Source organism: Entelurus aequoreus, linkage group LG02 (assembly GCF_033978785.1).
Source record: "Entelurus aequoreus isolate RoL-2023_Sb linkage group LG02, RoL_Eaeq_v1.1, whole genome shotgun sequence".
Taxonomy (NCBI): Eukaryota; Metazoa; Chordata; class Actinopteri; order Syngnathiformes; family Syngnathidae; genus Entelurus; species Entelurus aequoreus.
Window position 1 is genome coordinate 82,727,529 of NC_084732.1, and position 19,105 is coordinate 82,746,633.

Genomic DNA, 19,105 nt, shown 5'->3' on the forward strand with positions numbered 1-19,105 from the left:
CCATGAGAGGGTTCTCAATTTTACGGCGTTGCAGTCAGCCTTAATAGAATGTTATTGGATCGTATCAATGAGAGCCAATGGATGAGAGTCTGTGTAATTTGGAGAGAAGGGCTGTCTATTTGTCACTGGAGGGGAGAAATTATCGATTAGAGGTTTCAAATTCCATTATATCAACTTCTGCCCTCATTCATCACATCCACACGCGGGTGGAAGGCATACTACTGAGCATTGTTAGCGAACAGGCCAACTAGAGATAAAAAGGCACAATGGTGTTAGGAATTAGAAGAGAGCAAACTGCAACACTAAAAGACATTTGAGAAGGTAACTAGATTTAGATGTGGAACTTGTGTTTGACTTTCTTTTAATGTCAGTGCTCTCCCATCAGCTTGGTGAAAAGTGCTGTGTTCACAGCAGGCTCAGTAATGAAGATTCTTGAAAAGGAAGTTAAATGCACAGTAGATGAAGTGGAATGTTTGTACTTTCTTTTAATTTGGGATGGGTAACTTTCACATTTGAATCGCTACAGTACCAATCTCTGATACCCATACTTTTCTGCATGTTCATTTAGTAATAAAAGTTTGATTTGTTTAATAACAAAATCTTATTTATCATTTAACTCCAAGCTGATAACTGTGCTGTCAAGTTTTTGCAGTTAGATCTTGTCTTCTTACACTTATGAGTCTCATTTGCAAGAATACATGTATTCCACTTTATCCTTGGTATGTTGCAGTAGTCTAGGAAGTAGTCTATTGGTATTAAGTTGATTGTGCCAATATTGTCTATTGTTGAGCTCTAGGAAATAATTTATTACACACCAGCTGTTTGACTGTAACGTGCATCTTAGTTGTAGTTTTGAATACCAAATGTGGAGGTGCCACATGCAGTATCATGCCTATGGCAAATCCAATGTAAATTTACCTTGAATTAGCTTGAAAAGTGGAGCCTCACTTTCGGCCGCTTTCTATCAGGCATGCTTGCTTGCATGGACAATTGTAACATTACATAAAATCATGAATTTGCTTGTTTGCTGGCCGATTGCTGGAGCGGATACAGTCTGCAAAGTGATGTCACATGCAACCCAGGTATCAAAAATTGGTACTGTTTAATTTTATGTGAATTGGTACTCGGTAGTAACAACACAATTCAGTACCTATAAAAGTACGGAATTTGTCATCCATCCCAAATTTGTAAGCATGTTATTTTTGTCGTATAATTTCTTATTTCAAATAAAGTCGTTATGACTAGGGATGTCCAATAATGGCTTTTTTGCCGATATCCGATATTGTCCAACTCTTAATTACCGATACCGATATCAACCGATAACGATATATACAGTCGTGGAATCAACACATTATTATGCCTAATTTGGACAACCAGGTAGGGTGAAGATATGGTCCTTTTTAAAAAAAAAATTATAAAATAAGATAAATAAATTAAAAACATTTTCTTGAATAAAAAAGAAAGTAAAACAATATAAAAACTAGTAATTAATGAAAATGAGTAAAATTAACTGTTAAAGGTTAGTATTATTAGTGGACCAGCAGCACGCACAATCATGTGTGCTTACGGACTGTATCCCTTGCAGACTGTATTGATATATATTGATATATAATGTAGGAACCAGAATATTAATAACAGAAAGAAACAACCGTTTTGTGTGAATGAGTGTGAATGAGTGTAAATGGGGAGGGAGGTTTTTTGGGTTGTGCACTAATTGTAAGTGTATCTTGGGTTTTTTATGTTGATTTAATAAAAAAAATAAAAAATAAAAATAAACGATACCGATAATAAAACAACCGATATCGATAATTTCCGATATTACATTTTAAAGCATTTATCGATATTATCGGACATCTCTAATTATGACCCTTTAAAACAACATAATCTTGGTAATTAGAAAATTAAAATGGAGCGATTAGATGGAGCGATTAAAGAAAAAATTCAGATTTTCATTATCTTATCCTTACATCAACATAGAATTATTATTATCAAACAAACGATTTATAATGTGATCTAGTTATTTAGAAAAGAGTCAATGACATTGGCATCTCTTGATTACGCAAGACTTATACGGTATCTCCTTTGAGGTGCTTCTCCATCATAAACACCATCAACATCATCTATATATTTTCATGGATAAATCTGCGCTGTTTAGATATTATTTTAACATCCTTCGCTGGCGTTATAGAATACGATTCAGTCTGCTTTGGTATGGTGCAGACCAGCACTGCTACGCTTGAACTGCTTTGCCAAGTGAGCTACTTACTCTGTCATGTTTTTTGAGGATTACCGGTAATTTTTTTAATTCGAGAATACAGTGTACTTGTTCTTCTGAGCACTAGCCTTCTCACTCACTTTTCCATTCCCATGGTTGGAAAAACACATTTTTGTTGACATCTAAGCTATTGCTAGCGAGTAAGACACAAGATCATAAAAGGTTCTCTGTGGCATTTGCTACGGTTACTCGCAGTTGGGAGGCCCGTAACTACAATTTCTGCTCATAACCTAAATTGGACAATTAGCCAAAAGACAGCAGGTATCTTGAAAAACTCGCAAGGTGGAGCACTTGTATCCTGGGGTACCACTGTAGTTTGTTTCAGCTGATAAGATAAAAGCACAAATATGCTATTATAACCATCAATCCCTGCAGGTATTGTGATGTGCAATGTTCTTCCACTAAACATAAGTTCAACATCAATCAAGACATATCACAATGATCAAATCTGAGACATTTTATCAACTGTTGTTGATCTAATGTTTTTAGAAATGTACACAACCGCTACTTTAACAGGAATCCCAAATGCGCATCCTGGGTTCAACACATTGGCTAGAAAAAATGTTTGCATGCCTTTTTTAACTTAATATTGTATTACATTATATCGAATAAGCCTATTGCACTTTTTGAAGACTACAGTATTCACCTGTATGACTGTAGGCTCAGAGATGAGCGTGTCTGCATTCACCACTTCCACCACAGCCTCTGGCACCACAGCCTTCTTCATGCATGACATGTTGAATCCGTACACATTATCCCAGAATGCAATGCGTTCTTGGTGCTTCTGTTTATCTCCAACTGCTGCCAGGCTGATGTTACAAAGGTCTGGGTAGACTGTGGAAAGATGTAGAGCAAAGGGACAGCAAAAACGCGGCATGAGAAATGACTTTGGATCATTGGACATCCCTACACAAAATCTATGTTTCCGCTGTGGGACCTTTGTTGGAGAAAGTTTGGATATTCTTGCACTATAAGAAGAAATGTTTAATGTAACCTATATTCGGAGGTATCTGAAGCATTCAACATATTTCATTAGAGAAAGCCAGAAAGTCGTGTGGGCGTGGTGTTTTCCATCAATTTCCTGAAGTAATAGTAATGACTGAATCCATCACCTAATCAAAACGTGTCATGTAGGTCTTTGTCCTACTTACAAACTTCATACTGTAAACAACTGATCTTGGTATTACACCAACACGGGCTATTTATAGAGAAGCCCTTAGGTCTTTAAGATACTGATGACTTTTATGTGTTTTCACATTTGGATAAACATATTGGAATGGTTACTCTGTTGGCTGATTAAGTTAGGGTTTGGATACTGGCACCCCGACAGTGAACCACCATTAGCCAAGACAGAAGCCTCGGGCCAAAACTCTTACAGAAAAATCACAACGTTTTAAAGTTAAATTATAAAAATAAAATGTAGTGGAAGAATATGAATGAAAACAGCCTTGCTTAAGGGGATATGTAAATTTGAGCCAACATCAATCAGCATTATTATCAGTTATGACAATGCATTAGATCAGGGGTCGGCAACCCAAAATGTTGAAAGAGACATATTGGACCAAAAATACAAAACAAAAATCTGTCTGGAGCCGCAAAAAAATAAAAGCCTTATATTAGGGTTATAATGAAGACAACCCATGATGTAAGTGTCGATATTAGCCTACTATCAAAGGCTGACGCAAGTCTACGTTGACAGGAATGTTGTATTTTGAATTTTATTCTACACATTTTTGCAACATTGGAAATCATTAGTAAAATGGAGGCTTCTCACAGGATGAGAACTTCTGGAAATTTCTGGCTCAGAATGGCCAAAGGTATAGATGTGTGTGTCCAAGTTAAAGGAAACGGCAGGCTGTCTTCTTCTAATGGATTTATTACAATCTTTGCAAGCTGGGTAACGTTTGCTGAACAACATGGCACACAAACAACTATGAGAAATGCAGCCAATATTACATACAGATAATGTGTCATGAGACATGCAAATATAAATTACATTCACAGAGGATATTGGAAAAGGAAATTAGATGAGCTCAAATATACCTATAAACAAGGCATAATGATGCAATATGTACATACAGCTAGCCTAAATAGCATGTTAGCATCGATTAGCTTGCAGTCATGGATTGACCAAACATGCCTGATAAGCACTCCAGCAAATCAATAAAATCAACAAAGCTCACCTTTGTGCATTCACGCACAGCATAAAACATTTGGTGGACAAAATGTGACAAAGAAGGAGTGGCTTAAAACACGTCTTTCTGTGGCAGCATCGGTGAACTTTGTACATGTAGCACCTTCTACCATCCTAGTCACGTCCGTTGTGTCCTTGGGCAAGACACTTCACCCTTGCTCCTGATGGGTGCTGGTTAGCGCCTTGCATGGCAGCTCCCTCCATCAGTGTGTGAATGTGTGTGTGAATGGGTGAATGTGGAAATACTGTCAAAGCGCTTTGAGTACCTTGAAGGTAGAAAAGCGCTACACAAGTATAACCCATTTATCATTTATCATTTATCATGTTAACAAACTACGATGAGTTCAAAGATCGATGAAATTAGAAGGACAAAACGGTGCTTGCCAAATACTCTCATCAGTGAAGCATGTTTAATATAAACAGTGGGATTTCTAACGAAGGTTTGTGTCATGTTTGTTCTCCTATAGAAAATATATTTAAACAAAAAACTAATTTTTTTCTTCATCTTTTTCCATGTTCACACATCTCTGAAAGAGGTCCAGGGAGCCACTAAGGCGGCGCTAAGAGCCGCGGGTTGCTGACCCTGATTACATGCTTGAAAGGCTAGTCTAGCATTAAAACGTGTGCAATAAAACCAAATCTATGACATTACAGTATTTCACAGTTACATTAAAAAAATGCTGGTATGATGCAATAGCATTTTCAGCCTACTATTTGAGTGCTTTTATACAAAAAAATCAGAATTAAAATACAGTATGTTTTTTTAAACTGGGCAAGATAAAATTAATACATGTATACCCAATTTATTTTGCTATCCATGCTATGATGACTGTTTGCTAACCAGTTGGCTGCGTCAAGCACAACATTAATATCCAGAATGCATTGTAACAAGACTTCTGAGTTCAAAAATTAAGGTAAAGTATAATAGCACTCCAGAACAAAACTTTGTAACATTGTTTTTTCATAAATTGGTAAGACAAAGAAAAACGATAAGAGAAAAATTCATACTGCAAATTTTTATCATCCGTTTAATGTTTACCGTATTTTTCGGACTATAAGTCGCAGTTTTTTTCATAGTTTGGCCGGGGGTGCGACTTATACTCACGAGCGACTTATGTGTGAAATTATTAACACATTACCGTAAAATATCAAATAATATTATTTAGTCCATTCATGTAAGAGATTAGACGTATAATATTTCATGGGATTTAGCGATTAGAAGTGACAGATTGTTTGGTAAACATATAGCATGTTCTATATGTTATAGTTATTTGAATGACTCTTACCATAATATGTTACGTTAACATACCAGGCACGTTCTCAGTTGGTTATTTATGCGTCATATAACGTACACTTATTCAGCCTGTTGTTCACTATTCTTTATTTATTTTAAATTGCCTTTCAAATGTCTATTCTTGGTGTTGGGTTTTATCAAATAAATTTCCCCAAATAATGCGACTTATACTCCAGTGCGACTTATATATGTTTTTTTCCTTCTTTATTATGCATTTTCGGCCGGTGCGACTTATACTCCGGAGCCACTTATACTCCGAAAAATACGGTACATTAATCTCTCAGGTCAAATTACAGTACGAATAAATTAAGGGGAGCTCAAAGAACAAAATCCATTCCTCCATCCATTTTCTTCCGCCTATCCGAGGTCGGGCCGCGGGGGCAGCAGCCTTAGCAGAGAAACCCAGACTTCCCTCTCCTTACTGGGGGAAAATGTAACCCAGGCTCCCCCCACAAGACACGGTCAAATGCTCTTTCCAAGTTGAAAAACGCACATGTGGACCGAATGGGAAAACTCCCATGCACCATACAAAACCCTTGCAAGGGTGTTCCACGGCCAGGACAAAAACCGTATTGCACTTCCTGTAGCTGAGGTTCAACTGACGTGTGTGCCCTTCTCTCCAGCACTCTGGAATATACATTTCCAGGGAGTGTGAGCCCCCTTTAGTTGACACACCTTAAAGCCACACTTCTTGAAAAAGAAGTCTATTAGTGATTCCCAGAGCCCAAAAAAAGTCTGCGGGCTATAGAGCGTTTTCTATTCGGGCTCCAGTACTATGGAATGCCCTCCCGGTAACAGTTAGAGATGCTACCTCAGTAGAAGCATTTAAGTCCCATCTTAAAACTCATTTGTATACTCTAGCCTTTAAATAGACCCCCTTTTGAACCAGTTGATCTGCCGTTTCTTTTCTTTTCTCCTCTGCCCCCTTCTCCAGTGTGGAGGGCAGGGGGCACACAGGTCGGTGGCCATGGATGAAGTGCTGGCTGTCCAGAGTCGGGACCCGGGGTGGACCGCTCGCCTGTGCATCGGTTGGGGACATCTCTGTGCTGCTGACCCGTCTCCGCTCGGGATGGTCTCCTGCTGGCCCCACTATGGACTGGACTCTCACTATTATGTTAGATCTACTATGAACTGGACTTTCACAATATTATGCTAGACCCACTCGACGTCCATTGCATCCGTTCTCCCCTAGAGGAGAGGGGGGGGCGGGGGGGTGACCAACATCTGCGGTCCTCTCCAAGGTTTCTCATAGTCATTGACATTGACACCCCACTGGGTTTTGAGTTTTTCCTTGCCCTTATGTGGGCTCTGAACCGAGGATGTCGTTGTGGCTTGTGCAGCCCTTTGAGACACTTGTGATTTAGGGCTATATAAATAAACATTGATCGATTGAAAAAGGGGCACCGCCACCCCGGTCTGTCAATCCAGAGGTATTGTTCTCAAAAAGATGTGTCAACCAAGACAGTCCCAGAGGTTTTTTTTTAACTACCTCAGCAACATGTCGCCGTCCGTATCCTCAGGCTCTGCTTTCTCTGCGGAAGGTGTGTCAGTGGGGTTGAGAAGGGCCTCAAAATGTTAATTTCAACGCCTGCTTATATCCTCAGTTGAGGTCAGCAGGTGTCCATGCCCACTGTAAACAGAGCACTGCTTCCTCTTTCTGAGGTGACGGTTTTCCAGAGGATCATTTAAACTGATCAAAAATCATGCTCATGGCAGAATATTATGCAGTATAAAAAGTTAAGATGAGTGTTTTTATTTTTGGAAGCCATTACATATATTTTGTGTTCCGATTGAAGGGGGCTGTAAAGAGCTTTACATGAAGAAAATAAAAAAATGACAAAAAAGAAGGCAACAACCTTGGCTGCAGGCTTCAATCTACAAAAGACCAACCTCCTAATTTTCTATCATTTCAAAAATATAACTCTTTCCATGGGCATGTTCTATTTATTTTGCCAGATATACGGGCTGCCGCACAGTCTCACATAACCTTCAATGCATCGGTACATAAATTGTGAGAATGGATGGCGACAGCTCACTGATGGGCATCTCATGGCCTCTCATTATTAGCCAATGCCTGCTCGTGACCATGTGAGTGTCACCATACTTAATGATGGCGTTTGCACACCGCCATACAAAGAAACATTACTTCATTTAAATCTTATTAATGACGCGAGAGAGTATTGAGGCATGCCAGGCTCGGGTGGCTGTTGCTGATTTGGCAGAATTTGGACAGGCTTCACGGAGAAATGCACTGTAGAAGAAATGAAGACAAAAAGTTGAACAGGCGAATGAGGGGATACTACAGAGTGAGTGGAGTGTGAGGGGGCTGGGGGTGAAGAGGAAAGGGGCACACGGGTGTCCCCAGATTCATGGCTTTGACATCTGCGTCCTTCTCGACTCACTGCCCTCAACCCGTTTGTCATGCCCCCCCCTCTACACTTGCTCCCTCGATCCCCCTCATTGGTCGGCTGTGAAAGAGTAGATTGTTTTGGGGAGTGAGTGTGGGGCAAAACAGATCCCTTTTCCCAGGGCATGGTGAGATACATCTAAGGATGAAGGGGAAACGCAATGGAGCAATGGGAAATTTGCTGGGACATATTCTAATATAGCTTACAAATGCTTATAGCAGTAGAACTGTTAAGGGGGTCTTGAACTAAACTTGAAGACATACCGTGTTTTCCGGACCATAGGTCTATTTTTGATCTTTTTTTCATATACTGTATAAGGCGCACTGGATTATAGGGCGCATTAAAGGAGTCATATTATTATAATTTTTTTCCTAAATTGAAAACACTTCCTTGTGGTCTACATAACATTTAATGGTGGTTCTTTGGTCAAAATGTTGCATGGATTATGTTTTACAGATCATCTTCAAGCCGCTTTCTGACAGTCGCTTCAGGATGCGCCGTTTTGTGGGCGGTCTTATTTACGTGGCTCACCTTCGGCAGAGTCTTCCCGATGGAGCTAAATGTTTTGATGACATTCAGACTTTACTTAAATCAATAACGGAGCAGCATCTCCTCATCCGGAAACAACAACACAGGAAATGTGTCCCGTGAAAAAACGTCCGACCGAAACTCTAATGACTAAAGTTCCTTGGGTGAATAATGTTAACTCACTACACCGGTATGTTTTAGTGCTTTCATGGCGAGTTTACTGACAGATATATATATATATATATATATAAATATATATATTTCTCGCGCACCAATTGACTGAAAGAGCGCGCACTTTCCGTGCGCTCGCCCGACACTGCGATGCAAGCGCGATGTCGCATTATCGATGGGAAAATGAATTTTTAGACCATATGATTTGCCTGAGTGGCTAGGAGACCCCGAGAGTAACAAGCAGTAGAAAATGGATTAGAAAGGGCAGATTTTAAAAAAATAATCCAAAAAATATTTATTTATTTATTTATTTTTAACTTGGGACTTCCAGCGGGCCAGATTTTGGACACTGGACCCCTGATCTAGACCATAAGGAAGAGTTTTGAATCTAGATTAAAATGAACAAATCTCTCCTTTAAGCTCATCCAACACAAAACAAATATGATTTTTAAAAATTGACTGTTAGGTAATTTACAACGACAGAAGTATAATTTCCATTCTACAGCCATGAAAAATAACGTAACTGGATATATGATTTATGAAGTTAATGCATATTTGATAGCTACACCAGCTTCTGCACGTATGTAGAGTCATTCTATGAATGTTTTGAAGCATGACTGGGATTTGTTTCTCTAATCAATCATGAATGTGTGTGGGGTCAGAAGTCACGGATATTGGACAAGAGGGTCTGGCTCACAATCTCAGAGATTGCAGTCAGGTCCAGTCAAGTTGTTCCGCACCAAACACACCCAACCCTGTCCTTCCTACCCCCAGCGATGATGGTGGTAAACAGAGTGTCAGGGTTAAAGGTTCTTGACGAGCCATATGGCATCCTCTGACCTGCCATCTACTTCACTACTTAGTACACAATTCATCATATGAACTGTCCTACTGGCTTTCTAAATGTGCATGCAGCTTGCACGTGTACCGTATGTTTGTGTGTGATCTCACGTCTTAAGAAGTCAGTAAAAGCAGTGCAGTAGAACACTTCTCACATACATACTTGACATTAAAAAAAGGGCGGTTAGGCTTATCCGTAAATACGATTAAAAGGTAACTGTGCAATGAAATGGTTGTAAAAAATATCTTCAAGTGCAGTTCGGTAACAAATCTAAATTCATAATCAGGCAATCCAGTTTTTCTTTAACAATTACTATTGCTTAATGCCCAAAGTACTATTAGATGCAAGCACAGAACTCATGATTTTCTGTGAACACACGTTTCACATGTTATTAGATGTGCTGATGGCTGTTATAGGAGGGATTCCCAGAGGATTAGAATGGTCCCCTTCAGCGGTTTTTTGCAACTCCATTTAGCCTCACACTGATTAGTGGGCTGGCTCATGATTGTGTACAAGTCATGCATGAGTACATTTGTATACTGGCTTTTGTGTGCCTTTTGCTTTCTAAAATCTAGAATAAATGATCGCACTTACACCATATCAACCTAAATTCTGTGGACATTTGGAAACAGGGGCCTGTAAGTGTTCGATTGCAACAAAAATAAATATTCAAACAAATACAAGGTAAAATTTAAGAACTGACATACAATTCCTATTATATCAATTCAGGAGAGTGTATACGACCTACCCGAGCCACCGTCTGCCAAATAGAGGTCTCTGGCCACCAAGACAGAGTCCAACATGGACTCAAACAGCAAAAAGTAACCCTGGGAAAAGAGAACATTTGCATTTTAGGTCAACATCAGACAAAGACTTAAGCCTTTTGGTACAATTTGATAACAATAAATTTCAGAGCATGTAATAAATGTACTACCAGATATGGCAACATAACGGCTCCATAATTCAATTAGTTATAATTGCAGTAGTGCATTTTTTAATTCACCATGACCATGGCAGGCGTAACGTCTCCACACGGGCTGCCACAAGGCATCCAGATTTGACCCTGAGACAACCTCTAGTTCTGCTCCAGTGGATAACACATTAACCGTGGTATTATTTCATTATTGCTGAAAACGCGTTTTTGTCTACATCATGTTGGCTTCTGCTGACAAATGGCTTTTTTTTCTTACTGCCATGCTTTAAACTAGCAGATCAGCCAATTGGATTTGTCATGCAATTCAATATGGGTTGTGTGAGTTCAATATTTGAGTGTCTGTGAACAAATTGAGAGGATCGTGTGCGGGATGAAGAACATTCTGTCTTGATTTGTATTGGCTCCAAACAGCACAAAGAAAACACTTAAATCACATTATGGTCAAATTATTGTTTCTACTATATCTTCCTGAGAGGCAGCGCCCTCTGCAGTGCACACTTGTTTTTGGTTTCTTTCGCCAGAGTTACAAATTTCGGAAAAAACTCCAGCACTCCCCCGCAACCCCTAAAGGGACAAGTGGTAGAAAATGGATGGGGTGAAAAAAATAAATAAAAAAGGCCTGTTATGCAAAACACAAATGTCCACTATAAAGGACCCAGGCTCTTAGGATTTAGGAGAATACAATGTCATATAATCTCTACTAAATGTTATTGTACTGCACTAGAACAAAAATCTAATGAATTGTGTAATTTCTGTCCATGACAAATTTTAAATATTTCAGATTTTTTTTAATTTTTATATCTGACAAACATCAACAATAATGAGCATTACAGTGATTCTCATTTCACGAACCTCTCATTATTAAATGTTTTTGATTTACTAACCACAGACCGAATAAATATATGTTTTGTTGTACAAATTTTATCTGTGTACAAACGTTTCCTTCATCCATTTTGTGCCAGGCAGCACAGTCATTGTGGACAGACTGATCATTCAGCCAGCAAAGCAGTGCTGTCGTTAGCTACTGTGCTAATTGCACTTTGTGTGCTTTTAAGTGTTACTTAGCGTGTTTAAAGCATTTGTTTCCGTTTTGCTAGCTCAATAAAGTCCAAAAAAAGCGGTTTGAACCATTCAGCAAAGTATTCACAGCATCCGTATCACCCCCTCCCTTCCGCTCGCACACAGGAAGATTAACCAACAAGGTAAAGTGAATTCTATTTTTATATTTCTAATAATTGTAGCAAAAGTTATGGAGTTTTGTGATTTCAAACTGAATCACAAGGCTAGTGAATGTGTGTGTGTGTGTGTCGGCAGGGCGGCTGAATACAAGGAGGACAGTTCAGCTTAAAGTTGTTTTGACCTTTGTTAATAGATATAAAGTTCATCCATCACCCCCTTGTTATGTTTGTGTGATATACAGTACTGTATGGAGCTTTATATTGTGTTCAAAGTGTACAAACTTTTACTAAAATACAGCGAATCCGGAAAGTGTTCACAGCGCATCACTTTTTCCACATTTTGTTATGTTACAGCCTTATTCCAAAAATGGAATACATGAAATTTTGCAATTTTATTTTAAATAAAACACTAAGAAATCACATCTACATACGTGTTCACAAATTCAAAAGTGAGCTCACGTGCATCCTGTTTCAATTGATCATCCTGGAGATGTTCCTACAGCTTAATTGGAGTCCATCTTGGACACTATATAGAAAGGCACACACCTGTCTGTATATAAAGGTCCCACACCTGACAGCGCTTGGCAGAGCATAAACCAAGAATGAAGTCGAAGGAATGGTCTGTAGATCTCCGAAGACAGGATTGTCTCGAGGCACAAATCTGGGGAAGGATACAGAAAAATATCTGCTGCTTTGAAGGTCCCAATGAGCACAGTGGCTTCTGTTATCCGTAAATTGAAAAAGTTTGGAACCACCAGGACTCTTCCTAGAGTTCACCGGCCGTCTAAACTGAGCGATCAGGGGACAAGGGCCCGAGTCAGGTAGGTGACCAAGAACCCGATGGTCACTCTGTCAGAGCTACAACATTTCCCTGTGGAGAGAGGGGAACCTTCCAGAAGGACAACTATCTCAGCAGCAATCAGGCCTATATGGTATATTTGCCAGACAAAAGCCATTTCTTAGTAAACATTTGCCATAATACACCTGAAAGACTCTCAGACCATGAGAAACAAAATTCTCTGGTGTGCTGAGACAAAGATTGAACACTTTGCCGAGAAGGCCAGTCGTCATGTTTAGAGGGAACCAGGCACCGCTCATCACCAGGCCAATACCATCCCTACAGTGAAGCATGGTGGTGGCAGCATCATGCTGTGGGGGTGTTTTTCAGCGGCAGAAACTGGGAGACAAGTCAGGATAGAGGGAAAAGTAAACGCAGCGATGTAAAGACACATCCTAAATGAAAACCTGCTCCAGAACGCTCTTGGACTAAGATCGAGGCGACGGTTCATCTTTCAGTACGACCACGACCCGAAGCACACAGCCGAGACATCAAAGGAATGGCTTCAGGACAACCCTGTAAATGTCCTTGAGTGGTCCAGCCAGGGCCCAGACGTGAATACCATTAATTACACATCTCTGGAGAGATCTAAAAATGGCTGTGCACCAACATTTTCCATCCGACCTGCTGGAGCTAGAAAGGTGGTGCAAAGAGGAAATGGCAAAACTGTCCAAACATAGGTGTGCCAAGCTTGTGGCATTGTATTCAAAAATACTTGAGACCGTAATTGCTGCCAAAAAAAGGCCTGTTGTGCAAAACACAAATGTCCACTATAAAGGACCCAGGCTTTTAGGAGGATTCAGGAGAATACAATGTCATATCATCTCTACTAAAGGTTGTTGTACTGTACTTGATACTAGTACAAACATCTGGTGAGTTGTGTAATTTCTGGCCATGACAGATAATTTTAAATATTTTAGATTTTTTTTTAAATATCTGACAAACAACAACAATGAGCATTACAGTGATTCTCATTTCACGAACGTCTCATTATTAAAAAAAATGTATTTACTAACCACAGACCGAATAAATATATGCTAGAAAGGTGCTGCAAAGAGGAAATGGCAAAACTGTCCGAAGATAGGTGTGTCAAGCTTGTGGCCTTGTATTCAAAAATACTTGAGACTGCCAAAAAAAAGGCCTGTTGTGCAAAACACACATGTCCACTATAAAGGACTTTATAAAGATAAATCAACAAAGATATGAGCAACGGCTGTGAAAACATGTATTATTTCTTCGCTTTCTTATTTCTGATACATTTGCAAAAAATTCAAAAAAATAAAATACCGTAGTTTGAACTTGTCATTATGGGGTATTGTGTGTAGAATTTTCAAGACAAAATTGTATGTATTCCATCTTGGAATATGGCTGTTACATAAAACATGGGTAAAGTGAAGCGCTGTGACTACTTTCCAGATGCACTGTATGGACTTTGGTTGAGGCAGGAACCCATTAATCATGTCCACGTTGTTTCTTATCAATAAAATAACTTATATTTAAAAACCCTGACCAAGAACAAATTCAGTTCGGTAATCAAGGCTCCACTGTAAATTGCATAAGCGTTGTTTTTCTTTTCTTTTTTTATGAGGGCACAGTTGACCAAGGTAAGGTGAGGGCCAGGATGGCACATTTCAACTAGACAGGAAGTATACAAGCATGTGATGACCATGCTTTTTGATATATGACATGAAGGACGTGGAGACAAGTAGATGAGGTCTTACAGAAAGTACGTTGAAGCAGAATATTAATCTAGTGAGATAAGAGAACTTGTTTTATTTAGCGACTACAGTGACAATGCAGGTAACACAAAAGCGACACGAAGGATGCAAAAGGGATACAGTTTCGGTTTATCAATGTTTGGATCGGTCTCGAACAAAAGTCAGATGCATACACATTGTTGCTGACTGTGGTCCACCCAGTGACCTTTAACGGTGTACCGTTTCTAAAACCCTCACACAGCGTACACCAGCCTCATAATTTAGTGCCCAATTTCACGGGAGACTGCTTCACTTGAAGGAAAAGGGGATATGAGAGCGAGGCCTGAGAGCAGAGTCACACCTTAATGGTCAATGATGGTCCAGAAGTACTGCCCCTACTGCCTTGACAATGGTTCACACCCAACAATTTTACACATTTGCAATGTTAATTAGCTAAATTACATACAATTTATGGTGAGCTGAGCATTATAACTTAAGTTTGCCTGTGACAGCAATTCTCTGACATAGGTCAGATGAAATGTAAACCATCCAAACAGATCTACAATCATCATAAAGAGAAGGTACGTTAAATGTAAACCATCCAATCAGACCTACAATCATCATAAAGAGAAGGTGCGTTACTGTATACTAAACTGCTTCAAGTACCTGACACTAAAGTATACAGTACATTATATCGCTTAGCAAAAAGAAGGAAGGCCAAGAAAGAGGAACCGTTGTGTCTCAAATTATTTACCAGTAGAGTGAAGGTTGTTTGGCACCTCTGATTATGTGTAAGTATGAGACATTTGTGAAAATGTTGAGGAAACAATAACTTTTACTGCTGTTAAGTTGGTTACTGCCTCACAGGCAAAAAAAAGTATGTGGCATTTGCAGGTTCTTCCTGGACTAAAGAACAAAGTGGCGTCTTTTGTAAAGCTGAACCCTGTTTGCAAGTCTTAAAGCAGCACTAAGTCAATGCTCAACCTTCGTAAAATATTTTCATCACTTTTGGGATGATACATCGAGTTGAATGACACCTCTGCAATGTTGGTGCTAGGAATTTTCAAAATGTATTAAAGGCCTACTGAAATGAAATTTTCTTATTTAAACGGGATAGCAGATCCATTCTATGTGTCATACTTGATCATTTCGCGATATTGCCATATTTTTGCTGAAAGGATTTAGTAGAGAACATCGACGATAAAGTTTGCAACTTTTGGTCGCTGATAAAAAAAGCCTTGCCTGTACCGGAAGTAGCGTGACGTCACAGGTTGAAGGGCTCCTCACATTTCCCCATTGTTTACACCAGCAGCGAGAGCGATTCGGACTAAGAAAGCGACGATTACCCCATTAATTTGAGCGAGGAGGAAAGATTCGTGGATGAGGAACGTGAGAGTAAAGGACTAGAGTGCAGTGCAGGACGTATCTTTTTTCGCTCTGACCGTAACTTAGGTACAAGGGCTCATTGGATTCCACAATCTCTCCTTTTTCTATTGTGGCTCACGGATTTGTATTTTAAACCACCTCGGATACTATATCCTCTTGAAAATGAGAGCCGAGAACGCGAAATGGACATTCACAGGGACTTTTATCTCCACGACAATACATTGGTGAAGCACTTTAGCCACGGAGTTAACGTGATAGCATCGTGCTTAAATGCAGATAGAAACAAAAGAAATAAGCCCCTGACTGGAAGGATAGACAGAAGATCAACAATACTACTATCAGGAGACACCGAACCAAACACTGGACCTGTAACCACACGGTTAATGCTGTGCCGCCTGGCAAAGCCTAGCAATGCTGTTGCTAACGACGCCATTGAAGCTAACTTAGCTACGGGACCTCGACAGAGCTATGCTAAAAACATTAGCTCTTCACCTTCGCCAGCCCTCATCTGCTCATCAACACCCGTGCTCACCTGCGTTCCAGCGATCGACGGCGCGACGAAGGACTTCACCCGATCATCGATGCGGTCGGCGGCTAGCGTCGGATAGCGCGTCTGCTATCCAACTCAAAGTCCTCCTGGTTGTGTTGCTGCAGCCGGCCGCTAATACACCAATCCCACCTACAGCTTTTTTCTTTGCAGTCTCCATTGTTAATTGAACAAGTTGCAAAAGATTCACCAACACAGATGTCCAGAATACTGTGGAATTTTGCGATGAAAACAGAGCTGTTTGTATTGGGATACAATGTGTCCCAATACTTCCGCTTCAACCATTGACGTCATGTGTAAATGTCATCATACCTAGACGTTTTCAGCCGGAAGTTTCCCGGGAAATTTAAAATTGCACTTTATAAGTTAACCCGGCCGTATTGGCATGTGTTGCAATGTTAAGATTTCATCATTGATATATAAACTATCAGACTGCGTGGTCGGTAGTAGCGGGTTTCAGTAGGCCTTTAATCTTTTCCGGCAAATATAAACAAAACGGAATGCGATAATCGGTAAAAAAATATATATATATATGCGTCCGGGCTACGCGTGGATGTCCGGAAATTCGCGGCCTTTTGATTTCAATGCGTAAAAAGACACAAAAAGTGTGTTAACGCCAACACTGCTCTGTAATGGTTTGAGGAGGTCTGTATCGCTTTCACTGGCACTTAGCAACTTTGAGGAGGGTGGCAGGAACCCAAAAAACTACAAATGTGCAGACGGCATTTGTTAAAAAGACACAAGTCGATTTGAACGCCTACGTGCCGACAGAAAACCAAAAGAAGAAGAACGGCAACGTGCAATTAGCGGAAATTTGCGTGGTAGCAATAAATAGCCACCAGCTTGTTAGTTCGCAGTTCCACACTGACAGGACCAGCCATGCAACAAACTCAAAAGTACCGTATTTTTCGGACTATTAGTCACAGTTTTTTTCATAGTGCGACTTATACTCAGGAGCGACTTGTGTGTGAAATTATTAACACATTACCGTAAAATATTAATTAATATTATTTGGTTAATTCACGTAAGAGACTAGACGTATAAGATTTCATGGGATTTAGCAATTAGGAGTGACAGATTGTTTGGTAAACGTATAGCATGTTCTATATGTTATAGTTATTTGAATGACTCTTACCATAATATGTTACGTTAACATACCAGGCACGTTCTCGGTTGGTTATTTATGCGTCATATAACGTACACTTATTCAGCCTGTTGTTCACTATTCTTTATTTATTTTAAATTGCCTTTCAAATGTCTATTCTTGGTGTTGGGTTTTATCAAATACATTGCCTCCAAAAATGCGACTTATACTCCAGTGCGACTTATATATGTTTTTTTCCTTCTTTATTATGCATTTTCGGCCGGTGCGACTTATACTCCGGAGCGACTTATACTCCGGAGCGACTTATAGTCCGAAAAATACGGTACTGTGTAAAGAAAATACAATGCAATGACTGCAAACCGCAAATATAAAGTTTGAGTAACATATGTATGTTCCTTCTGTGGAAAGATCAGTAGTACTGAATCGTTGTGGTATTATCACAATATGCGTTAGTCCTCCTTGGGAAATGTGGTCTTCCTTCAGGCAAAACACTACAAATCAACCAAAATTTTCAGTTCTTAAATGGGGCTTTAAGCTTGATCTATGCTTTGGTGCAATTTTCAGCTGAAATGCCAGGGACAGTATTTTCCAGTGAGTAAACACATTAGGCAACCATGACAACTGTGGATTCCTTAATATAGCTTAGTGAACAACGGCGACCAAAATGACGAGGAAAGTTAAGCAGCTGGAACTAAAAGATGTGTTTGCAAATGTTGAACCAAAATCAGAAGACAAAGCGTTCACGAAGATGGGCTGTGACCTACTGATGGGCAAAATGGCCTAAAATCTATATCCAAATATATTGCAGCCTCCTGCAAGAACGATATGTATCACGATATATAATTTAGCAGAAAAAAATAATAGAACCATTTTAAAACAGATTACAAAGGTTCCAAAAATGGTTGCTGACATATTTTTAACATGTAAAGCGACTTTGGGTACTTAGAAAAGCGCTATATAAATCCCAGGTATTATTATTATTATTATTACTATATGCAATAACATATTGCGTCATTTCTGGTGGTATTATCTTAAAACTATTATTAATCTACTTGATGATTAACCGTTTATATCTGGTTACTTTCTGTTGTAACATGGTTCTATTGAGACTTCAAATGCTATAAGCACTTTTATTCTTCTGTTGTTTGGATACTTTACATTTACTTTTGGGCCATACTACAAATTTGGGTATCGATCCTTCAAATAGCAAGCAGTTACAATAGTTCTTTTGTAATGAACATTTTCAAGTATATTCGATATTTACATTTTTGAGCACAATTTTAATCATGTTAACCTATTTGCAAATTCACACACAAACTGTAGTATCTTATTTGGTTTCAAAGGTGAGACGAGGTGCCAGGAACAAGACAAAGCGAGAGTGTGTGTCCAAGACACAAGCTGAGGTTAACTTTTGGTTTCATTGGACAAGGCCCAAGCAACTCCGCTTGGGAGGGGCAGCAAAGCGAACAAATGCACGTGAGCAGATGGACCATCTTCAGAGAACCGTCAGACTTTGTAGAGTCTCCACCGCATGGTATTACTAATATTTGTACTAATTCCATTCGTAGAATAAATTGTTAAACTTCATTTCTAGTCTCTTTGCTTTATTATATAGCCGAACCATTAGAACAAAAGAACCTGGGAGGACTTGGTCCTTTGAATAGGGAGATCCAAACAGCGGTAAGCATGGTTTATTGCAGGGGTCCCCA

The 19,105-nt window shown here is 39.5% G+C and overlaps 1 protein-coding gene across 1 annotated transcript in view; it reads right to left on the reverse strand.

Moving 5' to 3' along the window:
• The window catches only part of prmt3 (protein arginine methyltransferase 3), a 119,626-nt gene that overhangs the window by 41,867 nt on the left and 58,654 nt on the right, over positions 1-19,105 (reverse strand). The window contains exons 11-12 of the mRNA XM_062069393.1: positions 10,460-10,538; positions 2,922-3,109 (exon numbers count right to left, since the gene is read on the reverse strand). Of these exons, the coding sequence (XP_061925377.1) occupies positions 2,922-3,109; positions 10,460-10,538 (267 nt within the window). The remainder of the gene's footprint in view (positions 1-2,921; positions 3,110-10,459; positions 10,539-19,105) is intronic.